Source organism: Salvelinus namaycush, chromosome 31 (assembly GCF_016432855.1).
Source record: "Salvelinus namaycush isolate Seneca chromosome 31, SaNama_1.0, whole genome shotgun sequence".
In the NCBI taxonomy this organism is placed as follows: domain Eukaryota; kingdom Metazoa; phylum Chordata; class Actinopteri; order Salmoniformes; family Salmonidae; genus Salvelinus; species Salvelinus namaycush.
Genome location: NC_052337.1, coordinates 28529606 through 28551723, shown reverse-complemented (window position 1 = coordinate 28551723; position 22118 = coordinate 28529606). Strand labels below are relative to the sequence as shown.

At 42.8% G+C, this 22118-nt stretch overlaps 1 protein-coding gene across 2 annotated transcripts; it reads left to right on the top strand.

The window, feature by feature from the left end:
* Nucleotides 1–997: 997 nt before the first annotated feature.
* fam78ab (family with sequence similarity 78 member Ab) lies at nt 998–17250 on the top strand. 2 transcript variants are annotated; one of them, XM_038970739.1, is made up of 3 exons: nt 998–1252; nt 2831–3134; nt 16609–17250. In XM_038970739.1, exons 2-3 carry the CDS (start codon nt 2872–2874, stop codon nt 17126–17128), a joined length of 783 nt encoding a protein of 260 aa, XP_038826667.1. In that variant the 5' UTR covers nt 998–1252; nt 2831–2871; the 3' UTR covers nt 17129–17250. The 2 variants fall into 2 exon arrangements, with proteins under 2 accessions (XP_038826667.1, XP_038826668.1); XM_038970740.1 differs by having other exon boundaries at nt 998–1434.
* The last annotated feature ends 4868 nt before the right edge of the window (nt 17251–22118 follow it).

Here is a 22118-nt window from a genome sequence, read left to right as displayed (position 1 = left end):
TGGCATGGAGGTTTTGTCTTGATCCTGAACGGCAGGTGTGGTGGTGCAGTAGGCCTATCACAAACAGAAACTGAAGACACTGGTTTTATGCATAAATAGATGCGCCATACTGTACGTCTGTTATGCTCAAGGAGAAAGACAAATGGTATCATCTTACCAGGCCGAAGTATAGGAATGAGCTATCGTTCAGATCCCTTTCGCGCGCTGCACAACACTGGCACTTGGATTGGAATTTAGAGAATGCGGAAAGAATTCTAGCTAGACAGTGTCGAGTTAATTAAAGGCAATCAACAAATCCATAGTCATCTCGGCGAGCCAGGTAAAATAAATTCAATATTTAGAAAACAATGAGAGCTCTTAGGGCCGTGTCAGTCGTGGACATGACGTAGCCTACGCAACCGTGCTCATCACGGACACCCTCTTCGGGATGGGAGTTCTCCAAGGTTCTTAAATTGACAGCAACAGAGACACTCAGCACGAACCCATGGCACGTCTTCGTCAATTTGGCAAGGACCAAAAATAGAAGAAAATAAACCGCAAATCAAGAAGCAATAACAAACATTAAATTATGAAAATTGACTTGATCAATTTCTTAAAAGGTTTCTTCTCAGGAGGACTGAGGAGCATACATAAGTGGGACTATTATCAGGCGAAAAGCATGGGAACCAATTTAATTCAAAGTAGGCCTAAATGTATATTATTTTATTTTATTAAATATTCACCACTGTATCTTTTATAATTAGACATGCAGCCAAATTGATGTGAGCTATAGCCTATAACATCGTCCAAAACAGTCAATTCAATTAGGGCTATTCGCTTAACTTTGACATATAGAATTGGCTTATTATAGCCTATAATTATGTTCTATTTAATAAACGTAGCAATAAGCCATCACTACATTTCCCAGAATGCTTGCAGTGGCGAGGGGAAGTGTCGTCTCAAAGGTACTTAAATAAAGGAGCTGAAGCTCAAGCCGCTAGAATAGACCAATGCGGGAGGGCGAACCTGCTGTGGCCGCGATGGGACCAGCGCACAGAAATGACAGTCTGTCTTGGAATTGGGACTAAATTATACTCAAAGGACAGGGATCGAGGAAGGAGCCTGGTTGGGTTATCGGAGACATTCCATGTATTAAAATAGTTTTTTTATTAGTTGATCTACAAGAAGATATGGATCCAAACGGAGAGGGGAAAGTTAACCTGGTTGCCTTTGAATATTTCCGGTGTTCATTGTAACCCACGATTAAATACATGTAAGTTGAAATGATACCACTACCGGACCTTGAAATTGAATGCAACGATAAAAGAGAAGGGAACCAACTGGGAAGATAACGGAATTACCACTCGAACCATGCGCTCACGCATCTAGGGCAGTCCTAAAAACTGTCTTGAGGGGACAATTCACAAAGACGGGCTTGCATTGGACAAAAGTGTGGTAAACATCTATTTATAAAAATAAAATATATTTGGTTTATGCTACAACAGGCTTTTTGCAACGAGACTACATTTATATTTACATTTGAGTTATTTAGCAGACGCTCTTATCCAGAGCGACATGCAATGAGTGCATTCATCTTAATATGGCTAGGTGGGACAACCACATAACACAGTCATAGTCAGTACATTTCTCCTCAATAAAGTAGCTATCAGCAAAGTCAGAGTTAGTAAGGGGGAGGGGAAAGCCCAGTGCGAGTGTTAGTTCAGGAAAGTCATATTTTCTAATTGTTTTATTTTAGGCTAAACGTCACTACCAATTTCATTTTGCATACCATGTCTACAATTTGCGGCGTTGTAAGGACCGCAATATTTATGATAGATTTATTCTTATCCCTCATATAGTCCCCGTGCATAGAGTTATTGTGGGATTGCACGCGGGCTGTGTATCTATTGTAGCGTGAACCTTAAGCAACATATTCTAGAGGGGTTATTTAATATTGTAAAGGAATACTTTTGATACATATGATTAAATTAATGTGCACGTGCACCTCATGTAGTCCATTTTTATGTGGCATTGTGGCAAAGGGGGCCTATTATAGCCTACTGTGGTATTAAATGTCAACAGTTTATTGTTACATAATTAAGACGTTGTTCAACACAAGCCATTGCTGGCTGCAGTCCTCCTATCCACACCAAAACTACTTTTTTGGAATGAAAACCTTTCACCAGTGACAGAACGCTTAATTGAGGCAAAAGTTGATTTTACGCATGTTCAGAATGAAAATTGACATGAATAGGCTAAAAAATGAGTGGCGCTGAGCTCAGCCAATATGACGTCGAAATGCTATGTTAGCAGTTTTTGTAAATTATGCTTAGGTCACAATTATCAATAAAGTCTGCTTAATTAGACCACAAGGCACATGTGAGCAGTGGCTGTTGCACATATCCAACGGTCGCAAATTGCCAGTAATCGTGGTCGATCTCGCGCTGCTTGTGGAGGTGAGAGAGAGCACACAGCACACATCTGGAGGCACTTCTATTGATGGAGGAAGCTTCAAGACACGGAAAAGAAAGTTGCATCGGCTCTGTTTTGGTGATGTGATCTGATGGCCAATGAAAAGCAGAAAGCATGCTGATGTGAATTTAATCACAACTCCTCCATTATTGAGTAAATTATTACATTTTCCATCATATTGTTGGAATACAGAACTGGTTGCAAAATGCATGGCTTTTATGAACATGTCAGCAAAGAGGTAGCCTAGTCATTCTCAACGGAGAACACTGGCCATTTGACAGTGCCACCCTTTTTCGTTTTTTTTTTGTCTTTTTTGACTATTGAAAATGTGGATGCAATTGTGAATTTCTTGCTGTTTCCATGCGTCTTTCTCCTCCAGACCTCGGGACGTTGTTGTGGATTGTATTGCTATTTAATGCAATGGGCTGTATCCAGAGTATCAGGTGTAAGCCCAAGAGTTTCCGTGAAAGTATCATCGTTCTCGAGGTGAACTCCTCCATTGACTCCACGCCAACCAGCATCGACGAGTCATCCAGTGTGGTTCTGCGCTATCGGACACCGCACTTCCGAGCCTCTGCTCGGGTACTAGTGCCGCCCGTGGCCGGTAAAGAGACGTGGACCGTTGGCTGGATTCAAGCATGCAACCACATGGAGTTCTACAACAAATATGGAACCAAAGGGATGTGAGTATCAACCTAAACCCAACCCACATTACAATTAAATTATTATCACATTTGATTAGACAAAGGCCGAATAAAAATAACTCAGAATTAAAATGGTAGACAATACCTGTCACCCGCAATCTACTTCATTATTCATGTTCACCTCTCAATGTCGCTGGGACATTCGGAAAGTATTCAGACCCCTTTACTTTCCCCACATGTTTTTACATTACAGCCTTATTCTAAAATGGATTGAATAAAATGTTCCCTCATCTATCTTCACACAATATAAAATAAAGACAGAAATACCTTATTTACATAAGTATTCAGACCATTTGTTATGATACTCGAAATTCAGCTTAGGTGCATCCTGTTTACATTGATCATCTTTCAGATGTTTCTACAACTTGATTGGAGTCCACCTGTGGTAAATTCAATTTATTGGAAATTATTTGGAAAGGCACACACCTGTCTATATAAGGTCCCACAGTTGACAGTGCATGTTACAGCAAAAACCAAGCCATGAGGTCGAAGGAATTGTCCGTAGAGCTCCTAGACAGGATTGTGTCAAGGCACAGATCTGGGCAAGGGTACCAAAAATGTCTGCAGCATTGAAGGTCCCCAGGAACACAGTGGCCTCCATCATTCTTAAATGGAAGAAGTTTGGAACCACCCAAGACTCTTCCTAGAGCTGGCCGCCCGGCCAAACTGAGCAATCAGAGGAGAAGGGCCTTGGTCAGGGAGGTGACCAAGAACCTGATGGTCACTCTGACAGAGCTACAGAGTTCCTCTGTGGCAATGGGAGAACCTTCCAGAAGGACAACCATCTCTGCAGCACTCCACCAATCAGGCCTTTATGGTAGAGTGGCCAGACGGTAGCCACTCCTCAGTAAAAGGCACATGACAGCCCGCTTGGAGTTCGCCAAAAGGCACTTAAAGACTCTCAGACCATGAGAAACAAGATTCTCTGGTCTGATGAAACCAAGATTGAACTCTTTGGCCTGAATACCAAGCGTCACATCTGGAGGAAACCTGGCACTATCCCGGGTGAAGCATGGTGGGGGCAGCATCATGCTGTGGGGATGTTTTTCAGCGCCAGGGACTGGGAGACTAGTCAGGATTGAGGGAAAGATGAACGGAGCAGAGTACAGAGAAATCCTTGATGAAAAACTTCTCCAGAGCACATAGGACCTCAGACTGGGCCCAAGGTTCACCTTCCAACGGGACAACGACCTGAAGCACAAAGCCAAGACAACACAGGAGTGGCTTCGGGACAAGTCTCTGAATGTCCTTGAGTGGCCCAGCCAGAGCCCGGACTTGAACCCCATTGAACATCTCTGGAGAGACCCTGAAAATAGCTGTGCAGCGACACTCCCCATCCAACCTGACAGAGTTTGAGAGGATCTGCAGGGAAGAATGGGAGAAACTCCCCAAATCCAGGTGTGCCAAGATTTTAGCGTCATACCTAAGAATACTTGAGGCTGTAAACACTGTCAAAGGTGCTTCAACAAAGTACTGAGTAAATGGTCTGAATACTTATGTAAATGTGATATTTATTTCATTTGCTTTGTCATTATGGGGTATTGTGTGTAGATTGATGAGGGAAAAAAACGATTTAATCCATTTTAGATTAAGGCTGTAATGTAACAACATGTGGAAAAAATAAAGGGGTCTGAATACTTTCCGAATGCACTGTATTTTCAGATAGATTGGAGGTGTTAATTCTAGAACGTCAACAGTCTACTTTAGGCTTCCTCGTAGCTGGATCACTGAACCATGCGTCATGATGAGTTAGTGATAATTAGAACGAAGATGTACATTTTTATTCATACTGCAAATCCATCCTCTATTGCAGAATCAAATCAATTATTATACTGAACAAAAATATAAATGCAACATGTAAAGTGTTGGTCCCATGTTTCATGAGCTGAAATAAAAGATCTCAGAAAAGTTCCACATGCACAAAAAGCTTATTTCTCAGAAGTTTTGTTTACAAATTTCTTTACATTCCTGTTAGTGAGCATTTCTCCTTTGCCAAGATAATCCATCCACCTGACAGGTGTGGCATATCAAGAAGCTGATTAAACAGCATGATAACAGAGGTGTACCTTGTGCTGGTGACAATAAAAGGCCACTCTAAAATCTGCAGTTTCCCCTTATGTTTCAGCATAGTAATGCACGGCCCCATGTCACAAAGATCTGTACACAATTCCTGGAAGCTGAACATGTCCCAGTTCTTCCAGGGCCTGCATACTCACCAGCATGTCACCCATTGAGCATGTTTGGGATGCTCTGGAGCAACGTGTACGACAGCGTGTTCCAGTTCCCGCCAATATCCATCTACTTCACACAGCCATCGAAGAGGAGTGGGACAACATTCCACAGGCCACAATCACCAGCCTGATCAATTATATGCAAAGGAGATGTGACGCACTGCATGAGGCAAATGGTGGTCACACCGGATACTGACTGGTTTTCTGATCCACGCCCCTACTTTTTTTAAAAGGTATCTGTGACCAACAGATGCATATCTGTAATCCCAGTCATGTAAAATCCTTAGATTAGGGCCTAATGAATTGATTTCAATTGACCGATTTCTTTATATGAACAGTAACTCAGTAAAACCTTTGAAATTGTTGCATGTTGGGTTTATATTTTTGTTCAGTATAATTTTGATTTACATTTGGTTGAGTTGTCAACTAATGTGAATTCAAAGTGAAATCAACAAAAAAGGTCACCATATCATTGGATTTAGGTTCAAAGTTGGTTAAAAAGAATACATAATTCTTATGTTGAATACTTTTTGCAAATGTGATCAGTTAACCACATTGATTCCAAGTTATTACATACATTTTTGGGGTTGAAATTACGTTGAAACACCGTTGACTCAACCAGTTTTTTCCCAGTGAGAAGGCTTTCACAAACACTGTTTGTAAAATGTATCAACTCAAGCCGAGTTTCATTGTGAGGTAGGCTACTGGAGTCAACAAAAACTGTATGGTATGAGAAATCAAATTATTCTCAAAATATTAGGAAATTAATTAAAGGCCAGACAATTCATTAAAATACCCCTTTCGTTCGGCTCGGTAACTGTTTACAGATGTCTGTGACTTATACAATGTTACACAAATTCAGTTTGTCCCACATCCTGTGGAGGCGACCACAAGTTGACGTATACCCAGAATGCTGAGGGTTTATCTTCACCCATTACAGCATGGGATGTTTGGGCCTGCATGTCACAGATTACACACACCGTCCCAATACTGCGATCTCCTCCCCTACATTGCCTTCTCCCCTTGCCCTAGTCTGGCTATGTGTGTTTGTCTGTGCATGTTTGTCTCTGTGTGTGTGTGTGTTAATCTCTCGCTCTGGGCCTAAAGAGACACTGAATGGGAAAAACAATATTAATGCTGTGTGAGATTAGAGAGACATGTCCCTCTGCTCTGCAAACAAAACCTAATTTGAAGAGAGACTAGAGAGAGGAAAAGAGAAAGAGAGAGCGAGAGAGAGATGAAACAGGCATTAACAACCTCTCTCTTTCTCAGAGCAGCTATGACCTCAAAGCGACATATTTCTGCTGATTTGAGGTATAAAGAATGCCCCGGTAGTCAGATTTGTAAATACAGTAGCATTTCCCCCTTATGCTTTTCTGTGTAGTATAGAGCCTATTCTCTGAACAAGAGAACCATGATTTCCCTGTAATACTTGTCGTTAGTCTTGACAAATGCCTTCATACATTTAAGCTCATTTCCATTATCATTCAGTGTGGCCCTTTTGACTGCAATCTCAGAGAAAGACAAAATGTACTTAGTAGCTTCTTAATAACCCAGAGTGTCATCCATGTTTGAGGAGATAGTTAAGATGCAGGACGTAAGCTCTCCCTCTATTGAGACTCCTGTTCTGAGTTCTGTCAATTACTGCGGTAAACTTCCAGGATGCTCTGGTCTAATTGGACAGAGTGACTCAGGATAATACTGTGGATGATTTCTCTGTCAGTTCAGGTGCGTGCCCTGGTTTCTGAATTTGCCAGACACCCAGTCTTACAGCTGCTGAATAGAGCAGCAGTAGTCTATTATTCACTTTTAGTGGTATAGGAGTGTTAGGTGTATAAACACAGTGATGTAATGCAACACGCACGCACGCACACAAACACACGCACGCACGCACACACACACACACACACACACACACAAGCATACAAGCACATACAGTGCCTTCAGAATGTATTCACACCACTTGACTTTTTCCACATTTTGTTGTGGTACAGCCTGAATTTAACTAGGCAAGTCAGTTAAGAACATTAAGAACAAATTCCTATTTTCAATGACAGCCTAGGAACAGTGGGTTAACTGCCTTGTTCAGGGCAGAATGACAGATTTTTACCTTGTCAGCTCGGGGATTCAATCTTGCAACCTTCCGGTTACTAGATTCAACACTCTAACCACTAGGCTACCTGCTGCCCCCGGAAGCCTGTACAGAATAAAACATATTCCAAAACATGCATCCTGTTTGCAATAAGGCACTGAAGTAAAAATTTAAAAAATGTGGCAATTTTTTTTACTTCATGTCCTGAATACAAAGTTTTAAGTTTGGGTCAAATCCAACACAACACATCACTGAGTACCACTCTTCATATTTTCAAGCATGGTGGTGGCTGCATCATGTTATGTGTATGCTTGTCATTAGCAAGGACTAAGGAGTTTTTTAGGATAAAAATAAATGGAATAGAGATAAGCACAGGCAAAATCCTAGAGGAAAACCTAGTTCAGTCTGCTTTCCAACAGACACTGGGAGACAAATTCACCTTTCAGCAGGACAATAACCTAAAACACAAGTCCAAATATACACTGGAGTTGCTCACCAAGACGACATTGAATGTTCCTGAGTGGCCTACTTACAGTTTTGACTTAAATCAGCTTGATAATCTATGGCAAGACTTGAAAATGGCTGTCTAGCAATGATGAACAACCAACTTGACAGAGTTTGAATAAAAATGTAATAATAATGTGCAAATATTGTACAATCCAGGTGCAAAGCTCTTAGAGACTTACCCAGAAAGACTCACAGCTGTAATCGCTGGCAAAGGTGATTCTAACATGTATTGATTGACTCAGGGATCTGAATACTTATGTAAATGAGATATTTCTGTATTTCATTTTCAATACATTTGCAAACATGTCTAAAAACATGTTTTTACTTTGTCATTATGGGGTATTGTGTGTAGATGGTTGAGAAAACAATTACGTTTAATCCATTTTTAATTGAGGCTGTAACACAACAAAATGTGGAGTAAGTTAAGGGTTATGAATACTTTCTGAAGGCACTGTAGGTGGGCACCAGAGGAGGCTTGATAATTGCTGGAATGAAATTAATGGAACAGAGTCAAACATGTTGTTTCCATATGTTTGATGTGTTTGATACCGTTCCATTTATTCTATTCCAATCATTACAATGAGCCCGTCCTCCTATAGCTCCTTCCACCAGCCTCCACTGGTGGGCACGCATGCTGTATACATGCACACACACAGACCCCACACACTCTGGTAAGACTCAAGGGGGCTGTCCCAAGCAGTTTTTCCAGACTGTGCACACTGCACACTCGCATCGGCACAGAGACACAGGCTCAGACACATCACATCCACACGCCCACAACATCCAACAGACATACTCACACACCCACATTGTTTGAAGCCAAGTCAAGAAGCCAAGACACTATCACACCCATTTATGTGTACACACACACGCAGACACGCATACAAAGGCTCAAAGATGCTATGATTGATTACCCTGAATTAGTCAGCTCGCCACCCATGTGTCTGAGTATCCCGTCTAAATAATCTCTCCCTTCCCTGTTTGGTAAAAGGAGATTGCAATAAAACCTCCTTTATACTAGCACAATTTAGATATACCGTTGAAGTCGGAAGTTTACATACACTTTAGCCAAATACATTTAAACTCAGTTTATCACAATTCCTGACATTTAATCCTAGTAAAAATTCTCTCAGGTCAGTTAGGATCACCACTTAATTTTAAGAATGTGAAATGTCAGAATAATAGTAGAGAGAATGATTTATTTCAACTTTTATTTCTTTCATCACATTCCCATTGGGTCAGAAGTTTACATACACTCAATTAGTATTTGGTAGCATTGCCTTTAAATTGTTTAACTTGGGTCAAACGTTTCGGGTAGCCTTCCACAAGCTTCCCACAATAAGTTGGGTGAATTTTGGCCCATTCCTCCTGACAGAGCTGGTGTAACTGAGTCAGGTTTGTAGGCCTCCTTGCTTGCACACGCCTTTTCAGTTCTGCCCACACATTTTCTATAGGATTGAGGTCAGGGCTTTGTGATGGCCACTCCAATACCTTGACTTTGTTGTCCTTAAGCCAGTTTGAAAGTATGCTTGGGGTCATTGTCCACTTGGAAGACACATTTGCGACCAAGCTTTAACTTCCTGACTGATGTCTTGAGATGCTGCTTCAATATATCCACATAATTTTCCTCCTCATGATGCCATCTATTTTGTGAAGTGCACCAGACCCTCCTGCAGCAAAGCACCCCCACAACATGATGCTGCCACCCATTTGGTATGGTTGGGATGGTGTTCTTCAGCTTGCAAGCGTCCCCATTTTTCCTCCAAACATAATGATGGTCATTATGGCCAAACAGTTTTATATTTGTTTCATCAGACCAGAGGACATTTCTCCAAAAAGTATGATCTTCGTCCCCATGTGCATTTGCAAACCGTAGTCTGGCTTTTTTATGGTGGTTTTGGAGCAGTGGCTTCTTCCTTGCTAAGCGGCCTTTCAGGTTATGTTGATATAGGACTCGTTTTACTGTGGATATAGATACTTTTGTACCTGTTTCCTCCAGCATCTTCACAAGGTCCTTTGCTGTTGTTCTGGGATTGATTTGTACTTTGCTCACCAAAGTACATTCATCTCTAGGAGACAGAACGTGTCTCCTTCTTGAGCAGTATGACGGCTGCGTGGTCCCATGGTGTTTATACTTGCGTACTATTGTTTGTACAGATGAACGTGGTACCTTCAGGCGTTTGGAAATTGCTCCCAAGGATGAACCAGACTTGTGGAGTTCTACAATTCTTTTTCTGAGGTCTTGGCTGATTTATTTTGATTTTCCCATGATGTCAAGCAAAGAGGCACTGAGTTTGAAGGTAGGCCTTGAAATACATCCACAGGTACACCTCCAATTGACTCAAATTATGTCAATTAGCCTATCAGAATCTTCTAAAGCCATGACATAATTTTCAGGAATTTTCAAGCTGTTTAAAGGCACAGTCGTCTTAGTGTATGTAAACTTCTGACCCACTGGAATTGTGATACAGTGAATTATAAGTGAAATAATCTGTCTGTAAACAATCGTTGGAAAAAGGACTTGTGTCATTCACAAAGTAGATGTTCTAACCGACTTGCCAAAGCTATAGTTTGTTAACAAGAAATTTGTGGAGTGGTTGAAAAACAAGTTTTAATGACTCCAACCTAAGTGTATGTAAACTTCTGTGTCACTTTATAAGAGGGTACAGAAAATTGTTGGTGTCTCTGCTTGTCATGTATCTAGTCCGTCACTCAACATCAAATGAAGCCACGCTCGCCACTACAGTTGATTGGCCGTTTAGTCCGTTGGGTCCTTTCTACAGATGTAAGATCTTAATTTTTCTTCTGTAGCCAGTTTGCTACAGCAGGAAAATAATCCTGCAGCAACAGGAAATATTAATTATGTGGATTATAATTAATGGACATTTTGTAGTGCAAAATAATTAATGGACCATTTTTTTCACAAGGGCAAATCAGGTCTGACATTTCTACGTGGAAATTACAAACTTTAAAAGCCTTTTTAAAAGTCAAATACACTACAAGTTTGCATTTCCTGGAAAATTCTCAGCAACAATAGAGTGATCAAATTAAGATCCTACATCTGAAGGATCTATTTCAATAGAGCACCTCCCATGGTTTTGAACTTGAGTACTATACTGAAAATAGTATAGTATTGTAATGAAAATGCTATCAATAAAGAGTAGGTAGATCCTGTAGTATCATTAGACCTCCAATAGGGGGAGAGAGAAAAAGAGCATGATGAACACAAGGCAAATGTTCTTGCTCTTGGGCATGTTCTGTTCTCAAGAAACCATGTGTTATCAAGATAAAAATACGAGGAGAGTGCTTTGTTGCCATTGTCCGCAGTCGTTGGCCCTTCACAGTGGAATTGATGTAACAGTTTGGCTCCTGTCTGAGATATACAGTATTTATAGATGGAAAGATTGTTCAACTTGTTTTGGAGACAGATTGATAGAGGATGTAGTGATTGATAGAGGATATAGTGATTTGTAGCGACAAGAATGGACATGGATGAAACATAATCCTTGTTCTGTACAGACACACACACACACAAAGAAAAACAATATTGGCCACTCACACCCACTCCCATAGACACACACACACACTAAAATGTATATTCTATTCTACTGAGCAATTAACTTTATGTTCGTATTCTTATCTTTTATTAGTTCTTATTGATGTTGCATTGTCGAGAAGGAACCTGCAAGTAAGCATTTAGTTCATCTGTCGGCCCCAACTCAGGCCGTGTGTGTAGTTAACCGACCATCTCTGCCCATTCATCGCCATTTTACCTGTTGTTGTTGTCTTAGTTGATTAGCTGCTGTTGTCTTACCCGTTGTTGCCTTAGCTAGCTCTCCCAATCAACACCTGTGATTTTTTTATGCCTCGCTTTATGCCTCTTTCAAATGTCAATATGCCTTGTACACTGTTGTTTAGGATAGTTATTATTGTCTTAGTTTACTGCGGAGCCCCTAGTCCCACTCAACATGCCTCAGATACCTCCTTTGTCCCACCTCCCACACATGTGGTGACCTCACCCAGCATAACTAGCCCGTCCAGAGATGCAACTTCTCTTATCATCACTCGGTGCCTGGGTTTACCTCCACTGTACCCGCACCCCACCACACCTCTGTCTGTACATTATTCCCTGAATCTATTCTACCACGCCCATAAATCTGCTCCTTTTATTCTCTGTCCCCAACGCACTAGACGACCAGTTTTGATAGCCTTTAGCCGTACCCTCATCCTACTCCTCCTCTGTTCCTCGGGTGATGTGGAGGTTAACCCAGGCCCTGCGTGTCCCCAGGCACTCTCATTTTTTGACTTCTGTAACCGAAAAAGCCTTGGTTTCATGCATGTTAACATCAGAAGCCTCCTCCCTAAGTTTGTTTTTCTCACTGTTTTAGCACACTCCGCCAACCCTGATGTCCTTGCCGTGTCCGAATCCTGGCTTAGGAAGGCCACCAAAAATTCAGAGATTTCCATACCCAACTACAACATTTTCCGTCAAGATAGAACTGCCAAAGGGGGATGAGTTGCAATCTACTCCAGAGATAGCCTGCAAAGTTCTGTCATACTTTCCAGGTCTATGCCCAAACAGTTTGAGTTTCTAATTTTAAAAATGAATCTCTCCAGAAATAAGTCTCTCACTGTTGCCGCCTGTTATTATAGACCCACTCAGCTCCCAGCTGTGCCCTGGACACCATATGTGAATTGATTGCCCCCATCTATCTTCAGAGTTCGTTCTGTTAGGTGACCTAAACTGGGATATGCTTAACACCCCGGCAGTCCTACAATCTAAGCTAGATGCCCTCAATGTCACACAAATTATCAAGGAACCCACCAGGTACAACCCTAAATCCGTTAACATGGGCAGCCTCATAGATATTATCCTGACCAACTTGCCATCTAAACACACCTCTGCTGTTTTCAATCAGGATTTCAGCGATCACTGCCTCATTGCCTGCATCCGCTATGGGTCCACGGTCAAACGACCACCCCTCATCAATGTCAAACGCTCCCTAAAACACTTCTGCGAGCAGGCCTTTCTAATCAACCTGGCCCAGGTATCCTGGAAGGATATTGACCTCATCCCGTCAGTCGAGGATGCCTGGTCGTTCTTTAAAAGTAATTTCCTCACCATCTTAAATACGCATGCCTCTTTCAAAAAATGTAGAACGAAGAACAGATATAGCCCTTGGTTCACTCCAGACCTGACTGCCCTCGACCAGCACAAAAACATCCTGTGGCGGACTGCACTAGCATCGAATAGTCCCCGCGATATGCAACTTTTCAGGGAAGTCAGGAACCAATACACGCAGTCAGTCAGGAAAGCAAAGGCTAGCTTTTTTAAACAGAAATGTGCATCCTGTAGCTCTAACTCCAAAAAGTTTTGGGACACTGTAAAGTCCATGGAGAATAAAAGCACCTCCTCCCAGCTGCCCACTGCACTGAGGCTAGGTAACACTGTCACCACCGATAAATCCACGATAATCGAGAATTTCAATAAGCATTTCTCTACGGCTGGCCATGCTTTCCTCCTGGCTACCCCAACCCCGGCCAACAGCTCCGCACCCCCCGCAGCTACTTGCCCAAGCCTCCCCAGCTTCTCCTTCACCCAAATCCAGATAACAGATGTTCTGAAAGAGCTGCAAAACCTGGACCCGTACAAATCAGCTGGGCTAGACAATCTGGACCCTCTCTTTCTAAAATTATCCGCCGCCATTGTTGCAACCCCTATTACCAGTCTGTTCAACCTCTCTTTCGTATTGTCCGAGATCCCTAAAGATTGGAAAGCTGCCTCGGTCATCCCCCTCTTCAAAGGGGGTGACACTCTAGACCCGAACTGTTATAGACCTATATCCGTCCTGCCCTGCCTTTCTAAAGTCTTCGAAAGCCAAGTTAATAAACAGATCACTGACCATTTCGAATCCCACCGTACCTTCTCCGCTGTGCAATCCGGTTTCCGAGCTGGTCACGGGTGCACCTCAGCCACACTCGAGGTACTAAACGATATCATAACCACCATCGATAAAAGACAGTACTGTGAAGCCGTATTCATTGACCTGGCCAAGGCTTTCGACTGTCAATCACCGTATTCTTATCGGCAGACTCAACAGCCTTGGTTTCTCAAATGACTGCCTCACCTGGTTCACCAACTACTTCTCAGACAGAGTTCAGTGTGTCAAATCGGAGGGCCTGTTGTCCAGACCTCTGGCAGTCTCTATGGGGGTACCACAGGGTTCAATTCTCGGGCCGACTCTTTTCTCTGTATATATCAACGATGTCGCTCTTGCTGCGGGTGATTCCCTGATCCACCTCTATGCAGACGACACCATTCTGTATACATCTGGCCCTCTTTGAACACTGTGTTAAATAACCTCCAAACGAGCTTCAATGCCATACAACTCTCCTTCCGTGGCCTCCAACTGCTCTTTAAACGCTAGTAAAACCAAATGCATGCTTTTCAACCGTTCGCTGCCCACACCCGCCCGCCCGACTATCACTACTCTGGACGATTCTGACTTAAAATATGTGGACAACTACAAATACCTAGGTGTCTAGCTAGACTGTAAACTCTCCTTCCAGACTCATATTAAACATCTCCAATCCAAAATGAAATCTAGAATCGGCTTCCTATTTCGCAACAAAGCCTCCTTCACTCACGCCGCCAAACATACCCTCGTAAAACTGACTATCCTACCGATCCTCGACTTCGGCGATGTCATTTACAAAATAGCTTCCAATACTCTACTCAGCAAACTGGATGCAGTCTATCACAGTGCCATCCGTTTTGCCACCAAAGCCCCTTATACCACCCACCACTGTGACCTGTATGCTCTAGTCAGCTGGCCCTCGCTACATATTCGTCGCCAGACGAATATGGCTCCAGGACATCTATAAGTCTATGCTAGGTAAAGCTCCGCCTTATCTCAGCTCACTGGTCACGATAACAACACCCACCCGTAGCACGCGCTCCAACAGGTATATCTCACTGGTCATCCCCAAAGCCAACACCTCCTTTGGCCGCCTTTCCTTCCAGTTCTCTGCTGCCAATGACTGGAATGAATTGCAAAAACGCTGAAGCTGGAGACTTATATTTCCCTCACTAACTTTAAACATCAGCTATCTGAGCAGCTAACCGATCGCTGCAGCTGTACATAGCCCATCTGTAAATAGCCCACCCAATCTACCTACCTCATCCCCATATTGTTTTTATTTACTTTTCTGCCCTTTTGCACACCAGTATTTCTACTTGCACATCATCATCTGCTCATCTATCACTCCAGTGTTAATTTGCCAAACTGTAATTACTTTGATTCTATGGCCTATTTATTGCCTTACCTCCTCACGCCATTTGCACACACTGTATATAGACTTTCTTTTTTTCCTATTGTGTTATTGACTGTATGCTTGTTTACTCCATGTGTAACTCTGTGTTGTTGTTTGTGTCGCACTGCTTTGCTTTATCTTGGCCAGGTCGCAGTTATAAATGAGAACATGTTCTCAACTAGCCTACCTGGTTAAATAAAGGGTAAATAAATAAAAAATAATTTAAAAAACAGTGTATACCATGTGTATACTGTACACAACTAATAAAACTTTCAACTGAAACACACACACTTTAACCTCCCCCTCCAACACACAGACTGGGGCTTACCTTTTACTATTATTATTATTCTAGAGATCATCATCTAACTCCTTTGTGAATAAATGGCCATGCAGGCCTGTCATGTGTCTGGTGATCACTGTTATCTGTAGCAGTTCTGCTGATTCCTTTACTTCTTCCTGCCGAGGGGGAATCGATAGGCGGACGGTCCGGAGTGTTTTTCTGTCACCCACATTGTCACCCACTACGTCTCAATACTCCAAAGTGGCCTCCTTTCATTATTTCCTTCGCTTAATTCACTCAGATCTGAAATAATAGTGGATGAGGTAAAGCAATCCTGATAGGCTTTGGACATATTGCTTTCACCTATCCTGTGTTGACAGATCAGTGGTCAGTGCAGAGGTGGTAAAGGAAATGAGAAAAGAAAGCCACGTAAGACTATTGAGATGCACCTATAGTGACTTACTACACAGGTTAGACAGACGGGAGGCTCTTAACAATGGGAACCTGTGGTGTGCTGTGATTGTGCTGCCCTGACCTGAATCGCAATAGCTACTGAGCTGATGTTTGTAGAGCAAACCCACACAGTGAGCCTGTTTGAGCATCTCATGGACATAGATAGTCTCCTCCACTCTTCTTATGCTCCAGCCTTTATTTAACAGTGGGTAGGAGCCTATTACGATTGATATCTCTCTCAAACGATTCTAGGCAGGAAAGCAGTAGCAACATGCAGAGAGATTCTCACTTGTAAAACAAGTCTCACCCTTTTGTTTCCACTTCCACGTTAAAGGATTTGTTCACCCAAAATCAACAATTTCTTCCTGTTTTCACACCATAAAAGTGGTCTAAAATTGTGTTGGGTTGACAGTTCACATCACCTGTTGTGTAGATTTAGCTATATATTAGGATACTTATTCCCATATGAATGGGAGTGATTGGCATCATCTTTGATTTTGGCGTGAACTATCCCTTTAAGCTTCACTCTGTTTTCCCTTCCGGGTTAAATCTCACTGCCTGCTTTTCCACGTCCAGGTCGAGCTGGGAACTCCCTGACCTACGGGATGGCAAGATCCAGGCCATCAGCGACTCGGACGGCGTCAACTACCCGTGGTATGGCAACACCACGGAGACGTGCACCATCGTGGGTCCCACCAAGAAGGCCACCAAGTTCACGGTCAGCATGAATGACAACTTCTACCCCAGCGTTACATGGGGTGTGCCTGTGAGCGATAGCAACCTGCCGCAGCTCAGCAGCATCCGCCGCGACCAGAGCTTCACCACCTGGCTGGTGGCCATCAATCAGTCCGAGACCCTGGTGCTGCAGACCATCCGCTGGAGGATGCAGCTCCACGTGGAGGTTGACCCGGACAAGCCTCTGGGCCAGAGGGCCACGCTGCGTGAGCCTGTGGCCCAGGAGCAGCCCCACGTCCTGGGCAAGAACGAGCCCATCCCCCCCAATGCCATGGTCAAGCCCAACGCCAATGACGCTCAAGTGCTCATGTGGCGGCCAAAGACCGGGGACCCCATCGTGGTCATCCCGCCCAAATATTGAATGAACTTGGGGGGTTAAACACTCTTCCTCTTCTCCCACTCCTCTACCTACTCTCACTTTTCATTTTCTCTCTCTTTACCTACTTTTCTTTTTTCTCCTTTTCTCCTTGCCTCAAGCTCCTTGCCTCTATTTGCCTCTCTGTTTCTCTCCTCTCCTCTTTTTTTTTGTAAGAACTGAGCAAAAGAGGGAGAGAGGGAGAGAGAGAGAGTGAAACAAGGACAAGAGCAGTTTGGAGAAAGAGGACGTCCCCTATAAGTGGGAGCTGGAGCTGACTTTAAAAACTGGAGTGAACAAACTGCAACCATTCTACCTTCAAACGGGGTCGGGTTTCACTGTGCTAGATAAAGTCATTGCAAAAAAAATCTAAAATAAGAAACTTTGCTTTTTGGGATTGGGGTTTGAGGTTGGGAGGGATGGGGAGTGTGTGTGGGTTGAAAAAAAGATAGTATTTATGTTCATATTTATGTACATGGTACATACATGTATACATGCACAAAGTTTGCGTTTACCAGTTGAGTTTTTATTTATGGGCTGGGAGAGAGCATTTTTTGTGAATAAGCGCTATTTTGTGCTCCACATGAGTGATATGTGAATACGAACCGTATCGGGGTGACATATGTAGTTTTAGTACTTTTTTAAACATGAGAGTCATTCAATCCATGCTGCCTTAAGTTTAAATCGCTTTCCACTGCAAATGTTTAGCCTTAAACCAAGTGCAATGCAGTATTCCTTCACCTGTCCTCTCTCTTCTTCCATCCAGACTGTTGGTGCTGGTGTGTGTGGGTTTAGGAATGGAACAGTGGGTTGTGGACAATGGGTTATCAGGAACCAAATTGGGTCCTAAAACTGCTGGAACCCTTTTTCTACCACAGAACGAAAGAGAAAAGACATTCAAACAAACCCTTTCAAATAGTCAGTTAGGTCGTCATCTTATCATGCATGGCTGTGGAAAAGGTTTTCTGACAACATTCAATTCCATTGAGACTGATATTCAGCTGACTTTTAGAGTTGTCAACAACATCCCTTTACAGAAAGAAAACAGTATTTCATCATGTTATCTTTCATTTGCTTTATTACCACTCCCTCCATCTCAGAGCCCTGTTGCTGTACTCCTCCCTCCCTCTGCCTTTCTTCTCTCCTCTCTACAGATGTCGGAGGGGACAACCCTGCTAGCACCTAATCAATACTGTTATTACAGCAAGCAGCAGCCAGGGGAAATGACTTTCATAACAGGGGCAATAAAAAATCGGTCCTCCATGCGATGCTATGGGAGATAAATCATCTCGGCTTTAGGGTGCCTGTGTGTGAATCCACATGGTGCAGAGGTGGTTGCAGCGCACCGCCCTCCATCTCTGCTCTCTCTTTCTGTAGTCCCCCCTTGCTCTCCTCGCACTCTCTCTCTCTTCTGATGTTCATCCCCATTCATCCTCTCTCACCCTGTCCCTACTTTCTCCTCTCTGATCCATCTTTCTCTCTCTGCTCCCCTTGATTGGTCTCTATTTCCTCCATCCATCCCTCCACCCACCCTCCACCCTTCACCCTGTCCTCTGTCCTCTTTGCAGCAGTAGGCATGCGAGGCTCAGCCTGGCATATAGATTACCCACTTCTGGGGTTGCCACTACCAGTTGTTGCCCGCTGCAGAAATGTGGTGCTTTTTTTTCTCCTCTCACAGAGCCCCGGCTAGCTAAATACCTCCATAAACGTGACGATGCCCAGTCACTCGTTAATCTATGGGCAGGGCAGCTTTACCCAGAGCTGAAATCTCTCATGGAGGAGAGAGGGAGGGGGTGGGGGTTTAGAGGGATAGCTGGGGGATAGAATTTGGCATCAGGCTTTTTATCTCCTTATAATATCAACGACAACAAGAACAACAGCATCAGCAGTATGAGCTAAAAAAAGGAACAGGGACTGATGTTTGAAGTGGTTAAGAAAACTGCATTTCTGCTTCTGTCACTGAAGGTATTGTTTTTTCATTAAGTTTATGCTAGTTATGATGTTGTGGTATTTTATTGATGCAAAGCTTCCTTGGTAGAGGAATAACATTTCCATCAAATGCCACCAACAACTGGGCAACATTGTTTGCTCGTTATTTCAACCTACCTTATCAACGTTATCACACTGCATCAACCTGGCTACCTGATTGATTTGCCAAAAGTCATTGACATACACAGATTCTGTCTTGATATAACCAAATAGTGTCGACAGGTTTTTGTGGTTTGGTTTATTTCAAATTAAACTCAAATCTATTGACATCTCAACCAAATATCAACCGTAATTTGAAGTTTATCTGACATCTTTACCTGGTGAGAAAAGACAGAGCAGCCGGTCAGTAGCAGCTGAATAGAATGAAGAAAAACCAGGGCTCAGAAACCAGAGACTGATAGCCTGCTCTGGACTCAATCATCTGGGCCAGGAAGGAGGAGGGGTCTGGTGGGGAGAAGTGCTGTCATTAATAGATTGTCTGTGAAATACTGAGCACCCTTCAGATGCATTGTGCTGTGCCAAGGCTGGCTATAGTAATATATGAGGGCCTCTTGGGGCTAGAGGACAAAGGTCAGTGTTAGAAGGGGTGGGGGGTCGGGATTGAGGTGGAAGGGGTAATGGTGGTAGTCAGGGGTATGGGTGATAGAGTGACAAGGAGGTGGGGTGATGTCACAATCTGCACACTGCTGAGTGGTTTATTGGAAAGCCCAGCAGGGATTGCTTGTCTACATGTATAAAACACCTTGACACATCAGTAGCTGGCTAGCTGTCCTTAGTCACGGCATGACCTAAATACTCTCATTGATCTGGCGCAGCTGTAGCTGTTGTTGAACTATGGCTCCGTCTGTTCACTCACACAGGGCACATCCTTGTCATAAGACAGCAGGGGCGGTCTCTCTTTGCATGCTATCTGATAATCACAGCATCACACTGGGACCGAGTGTTAACAGCATTTATCAGCAGAGCACGTGGCCCCCAGCAACACAAACACACACTAGAGAGAGGGAGGTAACGGGAAGGCGATTGCCTTTGTGTCTTCACTCTGACAGTGTTGTTATGTGCTACTAATGAGTCTATCATGTACAACTACTTCCTCAAAACACATTTCTAACCGAGTTCTGTTTTTAGAAATGGACAAATTGACATTTACGTAAACATTCATGAGATTACGATTCCATCATTGAACAAGTGAAATTCATGGACTTCATGTCTCCTTCTGGGGTTGTGCCACTGAGTAGCCTTCCATTCCTAAACCCACAGCTCTTAGTTCTGAGGGCGCCCACCTTTTCTATAGATCTTTATGTAAAAGAGTAATGTAAACTACAGGCCACCAACGCGTCATAGACCAGCAGAAAAGGTTTCTCTTTTAGTTACAAATAACAAGCCCAAGCTCACTCTCAGGATCACCCATCGTTGTTTCCTATCCTTTACTAGTTTACCCCATATAAACAAAAGAGTTGTCCGTCTATCTTGCCATTCGCTCCCTGCAACTCTGACTAGGTTTTCAGTAGAGTAGCCTTATGGCTAACTGTAGCAGACTATACACAACTGGCTACAATGTATTTCAAATGTTGGGTGTTTTTGATTTGTCTTCTGAAAAATCATCTAATATATTTTGCAGCACTGAAACAAAAATACAGTAATTTTTTTTTGTATTTGTCATTGACACTGATACTTGATACTTGAACATAGAACAGTACTGGCAAATATTTAAAACTGTGAAAATGCACAATGTTAAAAAAAAAAAAAATGGAAAAAGTATTTTTCATGAATAAATAAGAATGTGCGAATGTTATCTGTTCCCTGTCACTTTTCTCCTAACGTGTGGATAGACCTGGCTTTCACCTCAGCAGTGTGATGGGGAAATATGCATCCTGTAACATATGGGGATTCTTTCTACAGAAGCGCCTTGTCAAGATGCTTCACAAACACCACCAACACCTTAGCTTTTATCAACTGTGATACCATGTCTGAATAATCACACTTTTAACACTGAGACTTTCTCCCTTCTTTATGAGGAAAAAGAGTTGGTGACACTTTATTTGAAGGTCTGCTTATAAACTGCTTATTAACCATAATCAATAGTTAATAATAACCATTAGTAAACTTTGGAATACATAATCTATGAACAAAAGTAAATACAGTAAATAAACAATTTATTGCAATCATATACAAATCACGAACAACAATCAATATACATGTATTTATGTGGTTAACAAATCATATTTACAGGCAGTTTATAAGCAGTTTATCGTCAAATAAAGTCATACTGAAAAAAAGGATGTGGTGCATTTCCTATCACCTTTTTTACACTAAGGCTGACTTGTTTTGGAGCTTACGTGCATTAATTGAAATCCCTATTGAAGACCATAGGCGTTCATCCTTTCCCTCTGCTCTGGCCCTGCTAAGATGGACTTCCAAGGTGTTTGATCAGAAAGCCAGAGTCATAATGGGAAATTCTACCACTGTAAGTATTTGACTAATTCAACCTCAATCTAGTGTTACACTTGTTTAAGGAAGTTGTTCTCGTTTGTGCCCCGTGACTCAAGCCTAGGAAAAGTAGAGACTCAAACAAGTCCATGACGTCATTTGTTACTGTATACGTTAGCTTTACTCACAACACTGGAGTACAATGTTTCAAATGGTGCAGATAGAAATGCAATGTATAGAGCTGACACAATTCCCTATTCTACAAGGTGGAGAGTCATTTCTGTTCTACGCAATACATTTTTATCTGTGTAACGTTGCGCCACCCTGAATAAGTGGGTGAATCAGTCTATTCAAAGTCACAAGGACCATGTCACGTGTCTGCTGGTTTCTGCCTCCTCTTACTGCTGAACTGCTGATGCAGAGCAAAACCAGGTGAGTAGACACCTCCATGACTTCAGTCAATCCATGGCTTTCATTCATTTACCTATAGTGTCAAGGGAAAGAACCCTGCATGCACCCCCTAGGGACAGGAGTTGGACACCTTGCTGTGCACAGCACACACATTGCTGAACATTAC